Here is a 24277-nt window from a genome sequence, read left to right as displayed (position 1 = left end):
GGCAAGCTCAGGATGTGTCATTGTAGTGACATTTTGATTTTTTTCGCCACAGGAGAAAAAATGAGTACATATCAATGACTGTGAGAGGATAAAAGGCGATAGGAGACAAGAGTAAAATAAGGAAGAGGAGGGGATGAAGAGCCCAACAGGAATATAGAGGTGCCTGCTGTGTCATAGAGAGATGAATGGAGGGATGAAGGTCTTCATCTACACAGTAGGGGAAGAGAGGAGAGCTAGTGAGACCTGCAAGGTTTCCTGTTGATTAAAAAAAGGGATCCTTTTCACCACTCTCAGTCTTTGGCCCACACAAGCAAGGCCTTTCAACTGTGTAGAGGAACATGCAGAGACAAAACTCAGCAGGACAGCATCAAATCTTTTGGTACTGAGAGATCATCAAATATCTAGAAGACTTTGATTTTAACTGCCACTGTAGTGTAAAGAAAACGGACCAAAAGCAGAACCAGATAATATCATTGCCGAGGACATTTTTTCCACAAAATGCCATGACAAGTCGTAACAGATGGACAGATAGATTAATCTCACGTAAGAGAATAAAGAAAAACAACTTTTCCAAAGTGGGAGAAAAGAAAAAAGAAAGGAAATAAACAAAGTAGACCAAGAGAAGATGGAACAACAGGCAGAAGAAAAGAGAGAAAAGCACATAAGGGGGATGGGATGAGTGGGGGAGGAAGATAAATACGATAAAAGGGAAACATGAGCAAAAGAGAAAGAGCTGTCTCCAGTTCAAACAAACTGATACATTACATGATCTGAGGCGACCGCTGCATTTACTAAAAACAGGAGACTGTGATGAATACATGAGAGAAGAAAGCAAAGGAGGTAAAATGGAAATAAAAAGGCAGAAGCGGAGGTGTGCTTAAAGATGACCAGTCTCATTGCTCTCTAAGATTTAGATGGTGGGATTTCATGAAAGGATGAAAACGAAAGAGAGGAGAAGGAGTGAGACACCAGGGGAAGAAAGCCATGTCATATTGGAGAAGGAGAGAGAAAAATGACAGGCTGGAAGACAGAACGAAAGGCAATAAGAATTCATGTAGGCAGCTGATGGACAGTTGAATGTCAGTTTGGCAGTCATTTTTGTAAACAGCAACACTGCATGTTCTCATCTCATCATACTTCTGCGGTTGGGAGACAAAACAAGCAAGCAATGGGGAGGGAGATAAAAGAGGAGTGTAGTGTGTGCCTGACTGAACTAAAGAGTGGCTGACTGAGCCAGTCACATTTGAGGTCATACCGATTATGAAATGCTACAGAGCAGAAACAGCAAAAAACAGACCAGAGCATGGTTCAGCAATAACTCATGACAGGCCATGACATATTAAAATTGTACATAGCCAGGGGTTTTAGTTTGGCCCAGCATGAGGCAGTTACTAAGTATGTCACTATGAAAGTTAAAAACATAATACAGACACATCAGCACTGGACAGAATTATAGAAAAATAAACATATATATTTGAAATGGTACCTGATGCTGGTCAGGACATTTTGTTTTTTTTAATAAGTGAATTTGTTTAATTTAAGTTAGTATAACATTTATAATAATATTATATGCCAGCAGGCATGGCACCCAATATCACACAACAAAGAATATGTACACAGTTATCTGTGATGACATGTAAACAAGGCATGTCACAATCTATCTGATTCAACTCTGTGGCCCAATATTCCCTTTGATTTTGGCATGTAGATCCTCATAGGATATACAGATAATAATCAGAACCTGGAATAGGTCCAGTGCCCCAGTCATCACCTAGTTAACATATCCAGGGTATTCCCAAACACATCCAGTACTAAGAACATTGGCTGCTAAATTTTTAAATAATGACTTAAGTGCCATCAGCCATTCAGGCCTATACACACACACACACACACACACACACACACACACATACACGAGGAAACTTTACTGTGAGGACTACATCTACACCACTTACAGATGCGTCAGGTCAAAGTTAAGTTCCACATCAACATAGCCATTAATCTAATTCCAGAAAGGTGCTTTCACAAGCTTAACAATGAAGCGTAAAGACAGATTAAGGCTATATTTGTCCAGGAATGTATTTGGCCTGCATTTATAAAGCAGCAGCCTGCTGGGTTCACCCTTTTCCTTCATGCTGCTCAGCACTGCACCAGAGTGGGAGAAATCTGTGGGAGTGACCTTTGGTGAAGCAAAGCACTTCGCTCCCTGTCTGAGTGTTTAAAGGTTTTATGCTAAGGTCAAGTGTATGAGACTCATATCAGCTGGGTCCCACTGGCACAGGATGGTAGAACTATGTGCTGCACACTCTTAGAAAAACAGGACCCTAAAAGAAGGGTGCAAAAATTAAAGCTTCCCTGGTGTACTATTTGTTCCCCTTTGCTAAGAACATGAGTAAATAACACAGGTAGTCATTGACTAATTGTAAGTTATCAGCAACAATTTTGGCATGATTGTTGAATTAGAATTAAATGAAGTAAACATTGGTTCTTGCTTATCAGATGTGAGAGTTTGATGATTTTCTTTGTCATACATGACAGTTAACTGAATATTTTGGGGTTCTGGACAAATGGTCAAACAGAACAAAACATTTAACCATAGGCTGGAGGAATCTATAACAGGCATTTTTCACTATAACTGGCAGATTAATTGATAGTCAATGTAATCATTATCGTCCCCAGTTTGCGGACTTTTCTATTTTTGTCACTATTCTTATTTACTTTTTGTCTGGTAGGAGACTCCACAAACCAAAGCACTAGTTCGCCTCTTTGGCCTCTGTCTAATTCTGTAAGTGGTGGACTACATGCACTGTCATGTTAAAACAACGGTTCCCACATTTTGTGAGAATGTCCTGAACTGAAAGGGGTTCAAGCGAGGACTCCACATATGAAAGGCCTCCACTGAGAAATTTGCCAGTAAGAAGTAAAAAGAGTATTTTATTGTATGGTCTATTCACATGTACTCAAAAATTCTGAATAACCTATTACGGTGTGACACTGCACCTTTAACTGTCACAGTGCAACTCGGTTCTCTATTACCTGCAGTGCCAGAATCAAAAAGCACATTGTGACATTCTTCAAAGCTTCAAGATGGACTCAAAGAGAGAGGGTGAACAATGAAAACTACAGTGCAAGAAGAGGGAACATAGAATGAAAAAGGAGTGAAAAGACAAGAGGAAGACGAAGGACTGAAATCTTCTCTTTTAAAGGATTGTCCTCTGAAACGACTGTGACATTTCAAAAGGCCAGACTTCCTGAGAGGCACTGACTCTTCCTCCATTAGAGTAGGGCACTCCATGATTACACATATCAATAACATCTGAGCAAAGGCCCTGAGCTTTATATAATACTATGTACTGTGTATGTTCATGTGGATTTGGGTGTGTGTTTAAGAGTGTGTGTGTGTGTGTTTGTGTGTGTGATTGCTTTTGTATGTTGGTGTGTAAAATGAGACTGAAGGATGTCAGAGCTCTGGCTCCAGCATCTCTGTATCTCTCTTAAAGGATGTGAGGGTCACTCAGTTGACATAACCAGATTAACCAAGACAAACAGGATGTGTCTTCATTGACATTTGGTGTTTCTGGGAAATTTAGCAATAACACATGTGAGCATGTGTTTATGAGTTCTGGTTTTAGATGCTGACTAGCAGCTAACCCAACTCATATTACACACTCAAAAGTAAATGGAAGCACTGTTTAATTTAACAGTGTAAACTGTTATTTCAGCTTTTTTTTCCCAGGGACAGCAGACGGTTAATAGAGCGGAACTAGATTATTGTCATTTCCAGATGCTTGTTTCACCTCCACCTTTTAAACATTCAGGGTGAGAATTTCTTTTAAAGCACATATTAAACTGTACTTGAAGCTACAACATGACTAAATGTTAAAAAAAAAAAAAAAAAAAAAAGGCTGTCACCACATGGATGACAGAACAAATAAACGGCAAACACTGAGTGCAATAAGCATGAGCAAACTCAAATGCTGCCGTCACAATTTTACCCTCTCACAGCGTTGCTGACAACCACTGTCCTGAATTAAGTTTCTGACTCACTGGCCAAGGGGACTAGTAAAAAAAATCTATCAGTCGGTGTTGCATGAGTTTTTGTGTGTGTGAGACAGGAGAACTTTTGTTCTCCAATCTCACACCAGTCTCTCCTGGCTGGCATCCCATAATGGAAAAAAAGTTACACAAAAAAGCCATCACAATATGAACAACTGTAATTTTAAGCTGTCAAGCCACAGTCTATATCCAAACATTTGGACAGGTTAAAAAGTAGGGAAGTTCTGACAGATGTGACAGTAGAGCAAGGAACCAGGAGCTATGTGGAATGACTCCCTTGAAATGGAAAAAAAAAACAATGTAGCTGCAAACAACTGCTATGCAGTCATCTGTAAAAATCTAAAATTCAAGAAAATTGTGAAAAATGTGATGGAGTCAAATGTTTTGTCAAACACATCACATGTACAAAGACTTTAAATAGAGAATAGCAGATAATCCTTACAGTACAGAAGCTGGACTTGAAAATGTCTGATTAATTAAATGATTAAATAACTATCAAAATATTTTACTTCTCTGTCCTTTGAACTAATGGATTAACTGATTTATCATTTCAGCTCTTGTTCAGATAGGAAGGGTTTGCTTCTTCTCTTCTCCTCGCCTCAACAAAGGGAGTCTGTGTCCTCTCTGTATAATTCAGAACATAGAGAAATAGACACCATACAAAGAAATCAAATCTGTAGATAAGGCACGCAAGCCATGCTGCAGGGAGCTAATAACAAATAAATCATTGGTATACAGCACTGTACCAAAATTTAGCACACATTGCACTGAGCCAATATTTTACTATTTTAAAATATATCATTTTAATATTTAAGTACACATTGTTGTCTGACATCAAGCAAGAGAAGTATACTAAAGAAAGTCTTGAAGTAGTCAAAAAACCACTTGAACTGCCAAAGATGATACACATAAAAATTTAACCATGTATTGTAAATTGTGAGGCAAGAGGTCAAAAGTATCTGTGGCAAATGGCCAGAGAGTGATCACAGCATCTTTTAATGGGGCTTCCTGGCAATGAGACAAAAACTGTTTAATCCATGTCCTGTTAATCTATTAACAAACAAAACAAAAAACAAACAGTGGAGAGTGTCCATGCCCAATACATTTCTCTCTTCGATTCTCCACCCATGTGTCACTGAATTAACATGCCCACAGTTATATAGACTGATGAGGCCTGTGCACAAGCTGGCAATGGCGGAAACACAGACCACCTTAGCCGATCCATGCCATGCAGCATCAGTGAGTAGTCATTTCCTCAGCCAACTAAACTGCCTAAATACAGGAACGTAAGCTAATGCTGCAGTTGGGAACCACACTGTTGAACCAGTAATCAAACCAGCCCATGTCATTCTTCTGTATGTATGATTAATGTGATTATGTCCTCTGTATTAAGCCCTTCAGAACAGCCTTTTAAACACTCCAGGCAACATTACAGACAATAGTGACAAAGTAGTGTCTCGAGTCAGAGAGAACAGAGAACAGAGCAAGCCAAATGACAAATACAGGTAACACAGGTGGGGCAAATAAAGTAGTAAGTGAGATAGAAGTGGTGAGGGTTGAGCATAAAAAATAGCATCATCTTGCAAATAAAGATTTGTTCACAATTACCAGAAAAGAAGGTGTACTTTCAGAAAAGCGCTCATGAAACATGTAATATTGGTGTTAATGTAACACAGACTGAAGAGCAGCTCTTCAGCATCTCCTAGAAGGCAATCAATAACACAGCAGCATCTGGGATCTGTGCAGCAAGTCTGTCCCCAGAAATTTAATTCATTAAAACTCAAGATGCACACAATTTTATCTTAACACAGAATACACATTAATTTAAAAATTACTGGACGTTTAACTCTTCTATTCTCTTCTATGTAAATGATCCCTGTTGCTGCTTCAGAGAGTGACTGTTACAGGAAAATCCAAACAGTGACATGGACAATCGGCCTAATTGTTAATGTTTTAAACAGGGCAAGAGTGAGTCACATGGCTGGGATGTGATACTGGTGGCCTAATGGGGAACATGCTGCTGTCACACAGTCTTTAATTACAGGCAAAGTCCTCTGACAAGCCCCTCTGTGACCTGACTAATTCCCTACAGCAGGCACACATATGCACACTCAACAAAGGCTACACTCTGGTAAAATACTTGACTGACAGGCAAAATCAATATAATTAGCCTACATGATAGAGGCTCTGTGGAAAGACAATCTGTATTAATGACAGAAAAATCTATCAAGCTCTCTCCACACCTGAATCCTAAATCATGTGCTCATTCTCTCCCTCCTTTCAAGTCTAATTTATGATTCACGGAAAACCATTTGCATAGAGCCACGGAGAGACTCACACTGTCACAGGGGCTGCAGATATGCAGAGCTGTGCAGAGCCTTGGGAATGGCGTACACACTGGGTGCTGCTGACAACACACAGGCCTCAGTGGCTAGCAGAGTGTGTGTCACCTGATTGTTATGCTGCAAACTCACACATAAATACACACACTAACTGCAGCATAATCACCCTACTGTACATGGCGCAGTAATACTACCGATACTGAGGCTTTACAGCAGGACGGTTTCAAAATGTAAAACTTTAATTTAAAGTACAGTCCTCCAACGGCTATGCAACTCGATTTAAAATAGTCAATTAACAGAATTACGCATGACTTTCAACTGTATACTAAAATGTGAAGAGTTTAGAACAGTTTAGTTTTAGGCCAGAAAGCTAAAAAAAAAAACAGCTGAACCTCAAAGACAGCTGCAGATATATAGATAGATAGATAGAGATAGATAGATATATATACACACACATAAAAAAAAAAATAATAACAATAATAATAATTTTGCTGGTGCATATGTACCTGTAGGACTGTAGAACAACTTCAAGTGATTCCTTGTCGATTATTATGTGGCGAGGAATAAGAATGCTCAAACAGATAATATATCGTAAAGTGCAATACCACACTCACACTAAGAGCAAAGTTGGATGATGATGTATATCCATGTCTTCCAGAAGCAGCAACAACCTGTCGGAAAGCTGTAAACCTGACAGTGTGATTTTAGTTCTTCCTGGTTAGCTCAGACTCAGTTTATTGTATTGAGTGCATTCAAGAGCTCTGTTCACAGTGACAAATACTTCCATCATAATGACATCAGACTATAATCATACATTTCACAATTCTGATATGTTGATTTTAATGTTTACTGCCTCACTTTTCTTTCAAGAAACACTGAGAAAAGTAAAGGCTTTTCCTCAATCTGCATAATATGCTCTGAACCCCCGATCTTTGATCAAAACAATCCTAAAATGCAGGCAAAACCTCATGAGTGCATGCTGAAATGATAAATTAGCAGGGATCCTGCTGTTAGCGTTCTGCTTCAAATTAATCATAGTGCTTACAGTGCTCTCTCTCTCTCAAACACACATCAAAACAAATTTCACTGGCTTATTGACTAGTCCTTTAATGCAGGTTTGCCCTATGTGTTTTAATGACATAACATGCTTAAACATAACCCCTAATCTTGATCAGACATTGCCAGCAGGTCAGAGAAGAGTACTACAGAGGATAGGAAAACTGCATTGTTCCAAGTCAAAATACAGGCAATGTGTTGCACAGGCTTGTTACATTTCCAATCCTCTGTTCAATATGAATGTAAATAAGGCAGGAGCGAACTCGTTTCCCAGCCCTTATATCAGCAAGATAAGGGGAACACCTGTTTCATTAGAAAACTTACAAAGAGGAAAACCTTTGGGATATTCAGTTATATTTCAGGACTTCCAGGTTGACTCTCAAACTCCATATTGCATGCATAACTCACGATTTCCTGTCAAGCAGTAGCAGAAAATGTTTTGTGGCTCAAATGAAGTATAACATTGGTATTCTGTAGGGACAGAATGAGATGTTATCTCTATGATCACAAGGCTAAAGCCTCTCGGAGGGTTGGAAATGGATCACAGGACCAATTCCATTACATTTGTGACATTCATTTATAGAGGCAAGATTTATCTGCAGTTACTGGCTGACACACTGCAAAACTGTGTGTCGATTCTTTTTTTAACACACTGTACACTCATTCCCTGAAAAAGATGTATGTGATAGAACCAACAGATGAGGAAAGATGGCTTCAGACTTATAGATGAAAAGCCTTAAGAAATAAAACAGAATGAGGGGGGAGCAGTGGACAGATAATGGCCCTGCAAGCACATCTAACAGAACTTGAACAAAAAAGGGTTAATTAAGGCTCAAGGGAAGCTTGAAATTAAGTAGTTATGTAATATATAATAATATAATGTGTAATCCAACAAGATGTAACAGCAAAAGCATTTACAGCTGTTTTGAATGGCCACACTCAAAGGGGGGGGGCAACACATGATAATCCTTCAAATGGAAATAGCGATAATGACGCACACATATGTACAGTTTCCTCTCAAAGGCATTCATGGTGTTATACTTGTTTGTTCACATGAGAAGTGATGTAAGCAGTTGAAGGAGAGCTCAAGAAATTCAAATCCTACTTTTTAAAGCGCTTGTCATTCAGACATGTAAATTTACTACCCTTTGCATGTCTAAGCACAAGTCACTTGTCCTGGTATTCTATATATAGAATATACAATATTCTACTTGTTTTATTTTTTATGCGAATACATAATTCGATGGATTTCAACTGCAAGTTTAAATCTGAACTCACTGTAAGAAGGAGGTAGTTAAAATTAAAGTTAGTAGAATACATATAGCCTATGAAATAAAATCCATCAACAATGATGAAACATCATCACATCAGAGCCATGATGTCCACTTAACCAGAAAACAGAACAAAACCTGGATAATTACAGAAAAATGGGCAAGAATAAATAAAACAGTTATGGAGATGATAGCAGGGGCTATACGCATTGCAGTAATTCAGCCACCTTCCACATTAATACAAATCACAAAGGCAGACAACACAAAGAGCAGCTACAGCCAACAAACTCAACCGATACTCAAGCTAATGGTATTTCCCCTACCATTTACCATTCATTTTTAGAGGGCAGCCCACTCCACCAGTTAAAAACCCACATCGAAGCACGTCTTATTGATTTAATCATTATTATAGTTACAATCTGTTATTATAGTTACAATCACTGACTTGCTACTCAGGGCAAGTATGAAGATTATGAAAAATTCTTCCACCACCGGTCCAACTATTCCCTCATTCACAGACCGTTTGCTGGCAGGACTTTGGCAATATGTTGCATTGGTTAAACCAAGAGGGCACAGCAAATCTGTTTTAACTGGGCAGGAGCAATGCTAGTTAGCTGTTAGCAGCCGGTGAGCAGCACAATCCTGCAGCTGTGTTTGGCTAAGGGAGGCTATCGGCACCTCTGTCTTTATCTAACATGCTTTTCACTTTAAACCCCCAGGGTGCCAACTTCCACCTCACCATAATTATTTTTTCTTCCACGCACCCTCCCCTCTTCTACACTGCCTGTCTCATACTTCTCCTTCACCACAGCACAAGGCTACTTAACACCATCTTAACTCCAGTGATAAACAACAGACCAGTCATTCCACTATCAATCAACACCCCACCATCCCTGCTCAGTCTCTGAGGCCTTGCAATTTCTCAGTCCTCTCGAGGTCTGATTTACTCCCTTTTTCACAATCTGTCCTGGCTTATTCTCTTCTCACCACTTTCTCTCTTCACTAAATCTGTGCTGTATCAGCTTCTTTCCTCCTCTACTCTGGCTGCACGTTAATCTGAGAATCACTTCCGTTTTACTTCTCCAGGCCCACATCCCACACAAACACCCTTATTTCCCATTTGTTTCTCTGCTGAATGAGTAGGAATTTTCTTGAAATTGTAGTGAAATTAAACTACTTCTGCAACTGGGAACTGCTCACACACACACCTTTAATATCAATCTGACAAAAATCTAATAAGACTAGGGAAATTAAGTAACAGAGAGGATATCCTGTGCATATTATGAATAATAAGTTGCCCTCAAAACACTTCATAATAGTTGCTAAATGCAGAAAAACACTTTTAGAAGAATGCAACAGAAACAATACCATTAGATGCAGTACAAACTGCTACCTTGAGCTGCTCATACCACACCATGCCTGCCCCATTAGATGTTAAAAAAAAATTACTGGGATGAAAAACGCCAAAAACAATCATCAATTTACTCTCTGAAAGGAAGTAGTTTTAGCCCGCAGCTTCTGTCTCAGAAGAATCGAATTAACTAAAACTTCAGATATTACATTTCTCAGCCAATTTAATCACCACAGTACAAGGGGAAAACAGAGCGAGAAAAAAAAGACAACAGCAAGTAATTGGAAAAACTGTATCTTACCAAAGGATTTTCTACAGTGAGCACACTGCTTTTCTGCCTCTTCAGCACACAGTGTGTATGAGGGACAACATCAGAATCCCATCTAAAACCTTGCTGTATTCATCACTCTCACTGATGCTACTGCTTAAGATATTTCTTTTTTTAGGACTGGAACAAAAGTGGCGTGTGTGTGCTCAGATTGTTATCTTCCATCTTAGTCAGGACATCTCTGCATTTTCCAAGGATAGTCTGAAAGTTAAGATTTGGTTTTAAGGTGTTGTAGCTGGCATAGCAGCTCTACGAGAGCCTCGCCGATGTGCGTTTCGGTGGGGCAGTATCAGTACATGGCCATAGCCATGCTGTTTAACATGGTTAACACTGTCATAAGTCTTGTAAACCTATGAATTCAGTACAGTTATCAGTAGGGCCACGTGTTTTGTTTATCGTGCCTGAAAGGGATAAATGTCTTGGCAGCATTTATCAGCACTGATAAAGCTAACACTTGAGTAGCTATGTTTGAGAGGCACAAACTGGTGTTACGGTCAATAGTTGTTCTGTATTTTATACTTGACGAGCTTCTGTTCCCAATCCAAAACATCTTGATCGCTCCCTGGTGGTAGGCTCCAGTACAGGTTATAAACCCTTTTCCCTCCAGTTGGCAATTTTTTTAGACAAAGCTAAAAATTTAAGATAGTAGTCAATTAATGTTTCTGTCACTGTAAGTAGTTCTTAACATGCAGATCTATGTAGAAGTGTTAATTTTTCTGATAGGTCTGGCTTTAATTAGATATTTGATGCTGTAAAAGGTGGTGAAACATCACAATTGACAGCTGAGTGCTGCTACTGATTGGATCAGGCAGGTGAATGGGAAGGAACCCAATCCCACACTCCGAATGCCCGATCACTACTGTGCAGTCTCAGGCACCAAATGATGTCATTGGCATTCATATCCAGGATAATTCATACACAGTATAAAGACAACACTAAACATAATATTTCTATCCCCACTTAAAGTCTCAAATCCTTTTGATTTTTATTTATTTATTTTGCTTGCAATGCTCACTAGCAAAGCAAAGTTTGTCCAGGATCTGCTGTTGTACTAATGACATTACACAGCAATCTTATTTTACTTTTTCCTGTTGTTAACTTGACTGATGTTTGGAATAGTTATGCTTTTTCAGAAACTGAGAGGTTCATTTCATATTCATTTGAGTCAAATCAAATGACTACAGACTTAGTGGCAGTCAAAGGTCTGCCACTTGTGAGCTTCCAGGCAGGTAATGATTTGCAATTTGAGACAAAGCCAATGATTAAATCTGTTATGAGCACTGGTGTCAATGTGATGAAAACTATTTCTGGAGTTTAATTTGATTTGGAAATGCAGCATGATTCAGAACTACTTGTCAGATGCTTTAGTACCCCATGAATCAGCACAAGCTCATATGGGTCGTTGGAGGAACACTGTACTTGCTACAAATGTGAGAGTCATTTTGTGACAGTGTGCTGGGGCCCCTTAGACAGGAGAATTAGACCGTAAGGAATCATTCTTGTTGACAGATCTGCATGGGGGTGGACAATACTACAAGGAACATCTTGCAATATAATGCAATCCAATACAGTAGACCTGCAGTAAATATTACCATGGTCATATAATTTTAATAACTCCATGAAGGTCCCATGGCTTTCCTCACGCTTTCCTGGATTTTGTGACTTCACTCAAATTAACTTAACAGTGCAACACTGTGACTGAGAAGGCCATAACGCACAATTCACATTGTTTTCGTGTATGAACTTTTCAGTGACCTTGTGCCCTGTAGTGAAGAACAACCTTTATATAGGCTATTAATCTTTCACCCATCATAGTTTGAATTCACTCCAGCAGGACTGTCCTTGTATGCTGATGTAAACAGTGGGCAAAGTTACCGCAAATAATTGTGAGAGAGCATAAATATGGTAAACAAAAGCAAAAAGGATTAGCAAAAAAGCATTCCTTGGCCTTGTTGTTCCTTTTTGTTTCTGCTGTGCTTCCTATTCTAAGACAATGATAAGCATTCTGAACCTGCCAGCACTAGCTCTGGTTCACACAGACTGATCCATCCATTCATTGATGCATCTATCCATCCATCCTTCCCTTCTTAGCCAGTTCCTTATCATGTTGGCAGCAGGTCCTTCTGCCCAGCCTCCTCCTCCATCTCCCATTATTTTTCAGGGATCCTGTGGTGTTCACAGGCCCAAAATGATATCTCTCCAGAATGTTCTTGATCTGCTTCCAGTTGGATGTGCACACAATAACTCCACAAGGAACCATCCAGCAAGTGCCCCGATGCAGTGCCCAAACTGCCTTTACTGGCTGCTTTCAATGGTGGCTCTACTCCAAGAAGCTACTGGATATTTGATAGTGGATAGTCTTCAAAGCTCATAAACGTGAGCAGAAAATTCCTGCAGGAAAAGCTCAATAAGGAAGCTTAATCTACAGTCTAAATCTAACTTCAGTCACTAACCAGAGCTAATAATGATTCAAAATCTCCTCCACACTAATTCACTTATTCACTCACAATCTATCAGGCAGCCTAAGCTATCTTAGCCTCTCACAATTATGAAATTTTAGTTGACGATTAATCCACTTACAAGAAATTGTGATACAATTGTGAACAAGTAAATTCTTTTCCTGTTGACTTTATGCCACATGTGTAATATTGTATTTTCTCAAAGGTCAGTAGTGAAATGCAAGTGTCTTAAAAAGGTTAAACTTTCTAATTAAACATTCAAAACTCAACTTATTCACTTCCTGTTGTCAATTTTATTGTTGTTGTCAACAAAATGGAAACAAGTTTGTCGAATAAATAAGGATGTAGAAAATATTACTTACAGATTAGCCTTTTGGTTCAATTATATTGCACAGCAGCCCTAAATTTGGTTTAACCATACTGAAATTAAGCAATATGCACTGACCCCTAAAGCAAGGTTTGATAAATTATTTGTAGAATATCTCTGAACATCCCGACAGCAGTCAATAAATCAAATGCTCTGAAAAAAAAAATTAAGTCTCATGCAAGTCATAAGCAATCCTCAAGCCTGAAGGTTTAAGTGTCAGCCACATCCCAAATTACTATGGTAAAGGGTTGGAAACTGAATTTTGGTTCCAAATTTAAAGCAAATTCAAAAAGCCAAGAATCCAGTAGCCTTTTCGGTTCTGCTTACTGGTTCCTAAATGCGTTGACAATTAATTATTGCAAACAAAGGCTACGAGGGTTATGTAGCTCTGGGAATGACAAAAATCTATGCCAACACTTGGAAGTCTGATTCAGTTCAGGATTTATTTCAATTCAAACAAATTGTTGATTGATGAAAAGCAACCATTATTTTTACTGTCTTGTTCCAGTACTCTGTGCGCCAAACCATTCACTAGTGTCCCCAGTCCACTTAAGTACAGTATGAAACAAAACTGGCAATTAAGATTAAATGATCCGCAGCCTTTAACAGTGTTCACTAATTAATTAATTTGAGAGTATCTTACAGTCTCTTGCTTGTATGAGAATAAGTGAGTGAGGGGGTGGCATCGTGTTCCTCTGTGCTGTTATTAACGTTTTGTCTCTTGCAGTGGAGAGCAGCTTCTCTGCTACACCATTAACTCTCGGGAAAGCCATCATTCTATAAGACAGTGTGTGGACACAGAGTTTCTCCGGTGAAGCAGACTGAGCATAGTTATTTTCTTCACTTCAGAGTTGGTCTAAGTTATGTAAAGTTGCAGAATGTATTGGTCAGCCGGTCCCATTTGTTACTGCTGATCACTGCTGTGCTTCCTTAAAGTTGGTCTCTGAGTGACAATATAATTCTCCTTTGACTTGCAAAGCTAATTGTGTAGTCATAAAATTTTAAATATACTTGCAACTGCTTCCTTTCTTGAAGTCAGATTTCAAGATAACTTGTGCGTACGCACTGTATAACGCTGTTCCACCTTTTTCATTCTGTCAACATCACGTTTTTAACATTTAGGAAATCGATTTTTGACATTCGTGAATTGATTATGAAGTCAAAAAGACAGTCAAAAAGGAAAAAAAGCTCTTAGATGAATTGGTGTTTATACCCACCCCTGAAATATCTGCAAGGTGATGGTTATCTACCAGGACCTGTCTATTTCATGCACCAATGCATGCATGGCTAACATGACAACAGTGTGAGAGCTGGACCGTGGTAATCACTCAAAAGTATAGTTTCACTTTCTAAAAGAAAATGGCGAGGCAAAGGTTCAATGCATGAGGGAAGCTAATTTGTTTAAGTCAGGTTGCACATTAACATTGTCCAAAAGTTAAAGGTAACACAGCATTGATCTCAACTAATTCCAAACATTGGATATCTTATGTCCAACATGTTCGTTCCGACAATGAGTTGTTAAAATTAGCTTAGGAAAAACTATTCCTTGATCTTCCCTTTAATTGTCAATATACACTGATCAACCACAACATTAAAACCATTGACAGGTGAAGTGAATAAGATTAATCATCTGTTTACAATGCAATGTTCAATTGGGAACAATGACAAATGTGTAATTTCCAAATGAAAAAAGCTGAGCGCATAAAACCCTTTAATGCATGGAGAAATTCAATTTCAAATAGTTTTCACTGACAATGATTTGAAATACATATTGTTTTATATAGAAATTATTAATGTCTTTGTCTGCAATTGAACTCGATACTGGAGTTAAAATATCTATTTTCTAGGAGAAGAATGTTTGCAAAGCTGCTACATTTTTTACTTGTGAGTCTTTATGTTGGGAAACTAACCTTTCACCCTACAGTAGTGTGATTAGAGGAAAGCAAACTGTGCAAAAAAAGGGACTTAACAGAGACAAAAAGCAGTCTCTGGGGTTGGACATGACACTTAGCACAATGCCATTAGTGCACTCAGTGAAGCATGCACACACAAAAACAAAAAGTTGAGAGTTGAGAGTCATGGGAATACAGCAAATATATCCCCAAAAGGATAACATGTCAGTGTGAGGGCAGCAAATAATGCTTTGGTGGATGACTGCCTGTCAAAGAATGTAAACAAAAGAACAACTGGATCATGTCTAACATATAAAATAGTTTAGTCATGTTTTTGAGATAGAACAGCTATGACTACAGACCAGTGGTGTTCTATTATCATTAGTTCTATTATCCAGCAATAAATGAAGGCAAACAAATCAAAACTATTATACTCTAGTATCTGAGCTACAAATCAAGCTCAATCAAGAAGGCTATCTTTCAGCTCATCTTTTCACTTCTACTTCATCATTTATCCTCAGCTACACCAATCAAATTTTCCTACAAAAATTTCAATCACCCAATCATATCAATGTCAAACTATAAATCTTATCACCTCTCTGCTTCTATCAGCTGTCATTTAAGTGCGAAATAGTTGCAACCTTCCTCCACCAAATTCACCTCTGGTTCATCATATCCAGAGCCCCGGTTAAGCTGATCGGTCTAAAGTTAAAAAAAGATTAAAAAGATTAAAGTGACATATTTTGTCATTGGAGGGAACTCACTCCAACGAAATTTGTTCTCTGCATTTAACCCACCCAAGTGACGTGCACACACACACAGCAAACCCGGGGCAGTGGGCGACCGCGTGCAGCGCCCGGGGAGCAGTGGGGGTTAGGTACCTTGCTCAAGGGTACCTCAGCCATGGACACCGGGACGGGGAATCGAACCAGCGATCCACCGGTTACGGGTCCGACACCCTAACCGCTGATCCACGACTGTCTATTCTCATTACAACACCAGCTCTTAAGCCATTCTCTTTATTCCATCTCCAATACTACCAGTGACCAGGCTCCATAGTGGGGGTTTCCTATACTGCTCACAGCTTCTCCTCCCCTTTGGACATCTGAAGATGTCACGCTGTCACTTAAGACTCATATTTTCATTTTTATTATGCACATGGAAATAAAAGTACTATTCATTCACTCATAATGAAGTCTCTCCTGATTGAATTAAGATTATAAATAAATACTGCGATAATATATCATTTTTGGTGCTTAGCATCAGTTAATCCTTGGTACTTTGATCATTTCTGAAAAAATGACATTAGTGCACCAATAATCATGAAGCCTAACAGAATTAGCTGAATTGGTAAGGAAAACTCAATATGAAGCCTAAATAAGATACTTAAACGTGACAAAGGGAAGAAAAGCATGAAGTTATAAAGGGTTCATTACTGTGTGGTGTATGTTTAAACAAACAAGAAGAAAAGCCCTAAAGTTTTGGGAACACTAAAGAAATGAAAAGCCGACCCACGGGAATCCTTTTTAATTACATAAAAATAATGACAAATTTGCTTCCCCCAACACCAAATCAGATAAACCATTCTAATAGCAGGCCTGCTCTCTGAGATCAAGCCAAACAATTTATCAGTGATATGCATAAACATCCTAGCAAAAGCACTCCAGCTCCCAAGTGGGCAGCACAGTGATAGAAGGGGAGACGCTGAGATGACTTCCACAGAAACAGAAGCAAGGAGAGGGAGAGAGAGAGAGAGAGAGAGAGAGAGAGAGAGAGAGAGAGAGAGAGAGAGAGAGAGAGAGAGCGCAGAAGAGTCGACAAATTGATAAACGAAAAAGTGATGTTGGAACAGGATGGTGAAATTGAAAATGCAAACAGCGAGGTAGGATAAGAGATATTACAAAAAACACCACTAGAGTGTTAATTTGGTGGAGGTATGAAGCCGCTCATGCACTATTAAAAAGCAGACGCCTGCAGGGATATTGAAACAAATAAACACTCCACAAGCCTCTCCACATCACGCAGATGTGATGGTACTGCAGGCACTACAATGTGAAGTGGAAAAGACAATGCACAAACAAAAGCACCAAAGAGGACTTAGGTACACAGAGGCCACCACCGTGGAAGTGAATTTACGTCAGAGAGTACCTGACGCACTACTGCTTTTGCTACTCTAAAATGCAGTCTGACAAAGCTCATGAGTGCCAAGTACCAGGAGTCCACATATATTTATGTTTCCAATTATGCTAAGAAGAATGCTATGCTAATGTAACAGACTTTTTACAATTAAGGATGCAGCTGCAGATAAACTGATAATCAGTCATTAATTACATTCTCTCATATTACTGTGACTGGAACTCGACTGACACTTCAGTTCTGGACTCTTGTTTTTAAAGAGCTTAAATCCAGCTGCTTAATTTAAACCTGCAGTGCAAGACTTGCTATCTGTTAAAGACCAACCCCTGCCATATGAGATCACATAATGCTAACTGACCACCAGATAAATCTGTTTTGTTGTATTTTAAATCTGCACTTTGTGCTGATTTTGCCACACTGCTGCACCAGTAGCGATGTGATTTATGTCAACGAGCAAACATTGGTTTGCCAGAGGTGAAGTGGGGAGCTACAGCAAACAGGAGTATAGTGGAGCCTATGGCATCATAAGCACATCAACCGTGTTTGTGTAATTAATCTCACTGCCAAAAAAGGGAGACAAAAGTTCTGTGCTGTATGTTTAAATGGTGAAAACATAAATAAATAGAGACGTTCAGTGCTAATCCTAAGGAATGGTATCAAGGCCAATCTGGGCATATTTTGATTGGCCATATAAAGACAATCCAAATCTTTTATTTGCTGTACTCTTCTGTGTTTTGTTTTCTCAGTCTGCTGGTGTTGCAGCTCTGCTCTACTTTCCATCGGCTGGACTTTGTAGTGCACCATTTTACTGCACATACAAGTGAAAAGTAGAGTGTGTGAATGTGAAAAATGATTTGAATGCATTGGAGTGAGTGACTCCATGAGTAACTTGATAACATGCCAACATAAACATGTCAGTTGTTGGGTTGCTGTGTTCCCTGCAAACTGTTCGCGAGGGAAGGACCTCCATTCTGTGATACCACTGTTCAATCAGGACAGACACAAGGCTAATGTAGTTCCCACAACGCATATGACAACATAGTGACATGTCTTCTCTTAAGTGCACATTAGTTTTAGCGGTTGTCAACCTGTTTTGCAGCATTTTTGAACCATAACCAAATGAATGAAGGATGAAGTAGCTTGTGAAAAATTAGGTGTAACAGATATGTCACAGACCATCATCTGTGACATGAAAAAAAAACATCAGATATGCAAAAGGTCAGAGAAATAAACATATTAATAGGTCATTTTGAGACAGGAATGGATTGTTACCAGCCTGCCATGCTGTTATCCTGCGCTACTCTGTGTACAACTATGGAGTGAGGACAAAAAAAAAAGCAGACAATTCAAATGACTCTGAGCTCTGACTGGGGACAGCCTTACCACATTTTATTATACACATATATATATGCCATTATTATGAAAAACTGAGCAATCACAAAAATATACAAAACTCCCATTCACTACATGGTGCATTGCAGATATTTCTTTTTCCATTCAGACAGTCATTTACTGGTGCAGCTCGAAATTTTAGTTTGATAGAAAAGATCCATACTAATGCAGCAGAATCACTGTCATTTTGGGACAATTTTATATGAATAGTTGTTCACAAGTTTTGCAAGACATGAGGGCGTATCATGGCACATGGAAGAAGTGATGGTTTGGGGTGTTAAGATAAAGGTACATTTGCACCTAGAAGACTGTAGATGCCCACCCACTGTCTCCTGGCAAGCAGAAGTGTGATACAATGAGCAGTTAAGCAAGAGAATACCAGCTTTGTGTGAGAGCATATGCTTGAGGAGATTTAAAAAGAGGGCAAAAGTAAAGAGAGAGAAAAAGAATTCCGATAGGCTCCCTCAAGCTTGTTCCTGTGGTTCTGCAGTCAGTGACACCTCAGGAAGAGGAGGAGAGAGAGGGTGGTGGTAGTGTGTCAGTTGACTGTGGCGCACAAACAGAGACAGACAATACAATCAGCTCTTTGAGTTAGCACTCACCCAGCAACTAAAATAAGATTAATGGAGGCAGAGACTTAACAAGCCTTTTAAATGATCATAAAAACAGATGTCTGAATAAATTTAAAGATGCACATTCATGGTTATGGGCTTTAAGTTACTGAATAGGTTTCTGTAATGGCCTCCAATCTCGCTTATTAAATTTAGATGTGCAAAAAGAACTATTTCTAAATCATAGCTTCTGGGGAGCAGTGAATCAGGGCTTTTGATGAAGAAGAAGAGAAGGACAAATGAGAAATACAGGATGGCGCTGTGGTCTTTCAGCAGAAATGTCCGGAACCACATGACTTGAAGGTTAATGATAATTTTGGCCTAGACAAGGACTGTCACGACAGATTTTCATTACATGATTATTGTGACTAAAGAAAGCACAATGACAATATTATTGTGTTATCTAAATAAAATTTGAATAAAATAAACTTTGAATGCTTTTAGTCTAATTTATTGTTAACTTTGTTTATTTTCTGTTCCGTCTTTTTATGGCAAAATAATTACACTCTTAATAGTGTAAAAATAGTGCAGGTAAGTGTACCAAAGTGTACAAAAAATGCTCAGTTTCACACTGACTGCAACACTTTACATGTGGATATAACATCAGTTTTAATAATACAAAAATCTGGCAGGACTGTGAAGGACAGCCTGAAGAGAAGCAAATCTGGGGACAAGTGACCAAAAATGTGAGAGGAGATGGGTTTAATTAGGTTCACAATTTCTGAGTGGTGGATTTCATAATTCCATGGCTATGTCCATTGGAATATCAAAAACTTTGCTTTGAAATTACGGGGTTGTTTCCTCTTCCTTCTCTTTGTACTCATCTTCTGTTACTTGTTTCGGGCATTGTTATGGGAGTTACCGGTGTAGAAGTCACTGACGATGTTAACTGGTTTGTGTGTAGATTACTGTTATAAGGTACATGCAGGACAATAACTCAATATTGTTTTCTGATGCTGCACTGCCTAGCAGAAGTTTAAGTTCATTGTACCACTGTGGCGTCAGTGAAGGTTTGCCTCAGTAATTAACCTGTTCAGAAATTACCCTCACAAAGTGCAAAACTAAAGCTATTTGCGCTAGCTTGCCCTCAATTAATAACACACAGTCAACACAGTTCACAGTTTGACCTTACAGCGATACTATTAGTGGTTACTGCAACAGCTGATGTTTAGTATTCACACAGTCCCACGAAGGGAGTCGATCTCATTTTACAGTCCTTAGAAGCTTTCAGTTAATGCTGGCTAACAACTCACAGCTATGCATGCATTTCTTTACTGGTTCTTAATTTCAGAAACTTATGTTAATAATTTATGCACCACTATGCTGTACATTCGTAGTAGCACTATTTTTATTCTGTAAGTACAGAGAATCCCTTTTTTTTTTTAAACCATCTGGGATATAGCCCAGTATATTTGATTTGCATGTGGTCCTTTGAAGTACCTTGTGAGTGTCTTGTGTCAAGGGAACTGAGGCAATGATTCATGGTATCTGGTGGGCAATGATTGCATCTGTCTCTCTCTACATGAGTGCCCTTGAGAGAATCATGTGGTTAGCTCATGCATGTGGATGTGTGTTTGTTTGCGAGTGCTATAGCTGTAAGTGTTCGCAAAGCTCAGTTTTGTGATATTAATTGTTTCGAAAATTAACAATGCTCATGATATCACTGATCATCTGGAAGAGGTGCTGCACAATTACTGCTACATGCGAAGTACTCTCTGTTGGTTTTCTGAAATACAAAACATAGTAGGTTGTTCTTTTAGGTCCACTATACTTTATTTTTAAATTTTAAATTAATGAAACATTTATTTTGTCTAGGGCTGCAACAAAGGAAGCTGCTACAGCTATGTGCAGGTGGTATTGTATTTGATACCTTTAAGGTACTGACCAAAATAATCCAGTAAGAAGTAGTATCTGTATTTCTTCAGTACTTGACTGTTTGTATGACTAATAACTGACACTGTCAACAGACCATTATCAAAACTCAAAGGACATTTTCTTGTCTTCTGAAAAACACTCCCTGTAATAGTGATCATGGTGCAGTGTTGCTGTGGTCCTTTGTAACATAGCAACAAGAGATGCACCAATTGGCCTGCCAGGGACCAGAATCGGCCAGTTTTCAGCGTGCTTGACCATTCATTCTTCCATATCTCTGATTTCAAGACGGTCCGTTTTAAGCATGCGTCACACGTCACAGGCAATAACGTCACAGCCATATGCTTGCCATGCACACAAAGACACAAGCTCACAATTCATAATATCTGCAAAGAACTACCATGAAAACATTTGGACCCAGATACGTAGAACACCATCACCCAGCTGAACATGCCCAGTTTAAAGAAGCTAGCAACGGGAAAACTGGTTAAAGCTAAAGCTATCCAGAGCTCAGTGCCAGACACAAACCAGCAGCATCTCCTATCTTTCATTGGTATGAGCAGTGAAAACACCAAAGCAATTACCAAGGAGAATTATGGAATTCATCACCCTGGGTGATCAGCCCTTCTCCATATTTGCACCTGCTTTTGTTTGGTAAAATAAAATATGTACACCCAACTATGGGTGTACTAAAGTTGGATGTACAGGTCATTTTCAGTTAACTGTTATGCGCAGCTCTTTCCAGTTGTAGAGCAATTTATTTTGAGAGGAAAAAGTACCATTTTTTATATTAAAAAAGTAAAATTTTGCACTGAAGAAAAGTTGAATTTTGTTTGTATATGCTGTCAGTTATGGTTCTTAGAAAGAAAACTGAAATCTGCGAAAATCAGTATCGGCGGGTCTCATTCACACACACACACACACAAAATAAACAATCAGAAAACAGAATCGGCCAAGAAAATTCCAAGCGGTGCATCTCTAATAGCAACTAAATGATTAATTCAGTACATTTTCCATAGAACAGCTGTGGACCCACAGTCAAGGCCTTGAGAACAACCTCAAGGCCAGCAGGGCCCCCAAAACATACATAGTTATTAAAAGGAAAGTGTCCAATAGGAATGGGCTCACACATGCCAACAGGCACACACACACGCGCAAATGCTACACAAAATTAAACACACAAAGATACACTCTGCATGCTTCTTTTGTTGTGTAGGAAGAGAGATGAAGTCCTACCTTATACTTAGGCAGAAGAAAAGCCTTGTGAGGGCAGCAGGTGTCCACACATTCACCGCTGTCTTAAAAGAAACAAAAGACATTGTAAGACATGTTGCCTAAAGTTGAGGATCATCTAAGTGAACATCATAACAACATAAGATCAAAGTATAATGCTAATGTGAATCAAAGAGGGAATCCCTCCTTCCCACCAAAAAAAAACATGAATAAATAAATAAACCAATAATTAAGTTAGAAGGGCATTCAGAGAATGCAAGCCTCTGCCAAAGCCAACAGTTCACTCATATGATACGTAAACGACTGATGAAAAAATTTCCTATTCTTACATCTGCAGTGTGGCACTTTTATAATGGATGTCCATTACACTCAGGCCAAACAAGTTCACACAATGCAGCACTGGTAATGATATGCTTTGCATCAACCAGCAAAGTCTTGTTTGCCATAGGTGAAGGGGGAGCAAGAGTAGTGAATGAACAGTACGTTAGTGTCTGTGCAGTTACTAGAGATGCGATTAGCTGACTAGTCATTTAATGCTCCCCTTGTTGCTCAATAGTTTTTAGTCAGTTACATACTAATTAGGCTCTACTGGTGTGTACTTTGTGCTTTGTGTAACCTACAATACAAGTAATGTGGGGACAGGTGTTGTTGGGTGGAGGAGCACACATTTGAGGAAAAAAAACAACATGAGGAATAGATGTATGTCTTAGATACAGTACACATTTAAATTACATACTGATATAATTTCCAGTGAAAGTATTCCAAGTCAAATGTAGCTTTATGAAATATAATCCATAACTAATGTTAACAATGCCAGTTAACTGTTGCATCGAGATGTTGTTGAAGAATGTGTTTAACATGTGTGTTTTGTTACAAAAACGATGTTTCTACTATTGTGTCAGTGTTACAGTCGTACCTGATCTCCCATGAAACCACTTTCCCCGAGTGCTCTATAACAACTTTCTGAACCAGCAAATGAGCAACTACATGTGTAGCCTACCCCAGAGGATTACAGATAGTGATTAATGTGGATTCCGGTATGAAGTTATCATCTACTGACCTTTAATATCATCTACTGGATTTCTGAATTGCATGGCACTAATTCTGCTAAGGCTATAAATCCTATCCTATAATGTTAACGAAAGTGAAAAACAATTTGTGTGTGCGCCTCATGATTCAGATCTGAGCCTGTAGGTTTTCCATAATCCTGCTGACAAACAGACACAAACTGAGCTGAAAATATAACCTCATTGGAGGAGGTAATAAGGCTGTTTGGGTAGTTGAATGCATCCTTCATATTTGATTTTCAACAAAACATACATACAGATGTGTGTCTGTGTGTGGGTGGGTGGGCAAAGAAGTTGATGACACATATGGATTTTTTTTGTTTGTATATATGAACTATATGTGGAGGTGACACCTACATCTCCCCCCTCCCAGAGAGGAGGAGGGAGATGTAGGTGTCATGCATACGATGAACTGAAAGGAGAGGAGAGGGCTGAAAAATAACGCTTTCGAGGAATGAAAGAGTGGCATCTTCAGCATGATTAGGTATTCACAACCAGACAAGCCAAATCAGAGGTAACAGGGAAGACATCAGTGCAGCACACAAAGACAAATGACAGGAGAGGGAAGAGATGTGATGGGAGGGAGTGAAAACCTTTGACTCAGAGCTCATTTGATTTCAGTGAACAAACTCTATTCTGTCTACTATGACGCACACATGCACACCCATCGATACACTACATGACACTCATTCGGGAAAACGGGGCAGATGGACATTACTAGTTAATTTTATCTGCAACTCTTCATCCACACCACCCCACATATATTGTACCAACATACAACATACACACATTCAGGCTTCCCTCCTCTCCTCTCCACTAGAGGATGAAATTATGTGTTGCATGT

The 24277-nt window shown here is 39.0% G+C and overlaps 1 protein-coding gene across 14 annotated transcripts in view; it reads right to left on the bottom strand.

Annotated features, from left to right (window-relative positions):
* Positions 1 to 24277, bottom strand: part of gpat2 (glycerol-3-phosphate acyltransferase 2, mitochondrial) — a 96807-nt gene that overhangs the window by 68515 nt on the left and 4015 nt on the right. For 7 of the 14 annotated variants that reach the window (XM_046387901.1, XM_046387899.1, XM_046387898.1 and 4 more), the window contains exon 3: positions 22370 to 22427. The exons of 4 other annotated variants lie outside the window; for them this stretch is intronic. In XM_046387901.1, the coding sequence (XP_046243857.1) occupies positions 22370 to 22427 (58 nt within the window). Of the gene's footprint in view, positions 1 to 22369; positions 22432 to 24277 lie in introns of all 14 variants that reach the window. 3 more of the 14 variants (XM_046387903.1, XM_046387902.1, XM_046387906.1) reach the window with 1 other exon arrangement.

This window comes from Scatophagus argus, chromosome 4, assembly GCF_020382885.2.
Source record: "Scatophagus argus isolate fScaArg1 chromosome 4, fScaArg1.pri, whole genome shotgun sequence".
NCBI classification, from domain to species: Eukaryota; Metazoa; Chordata; class Actinopteri; family Scatophagidae; genus Scatophagus; species Scatophagus argus.
The sequence above is the reverse complement of the archived record's forward strand: the minus strand, read 5'-3'. Positions and strand labels throughout refer to the sequence as shown.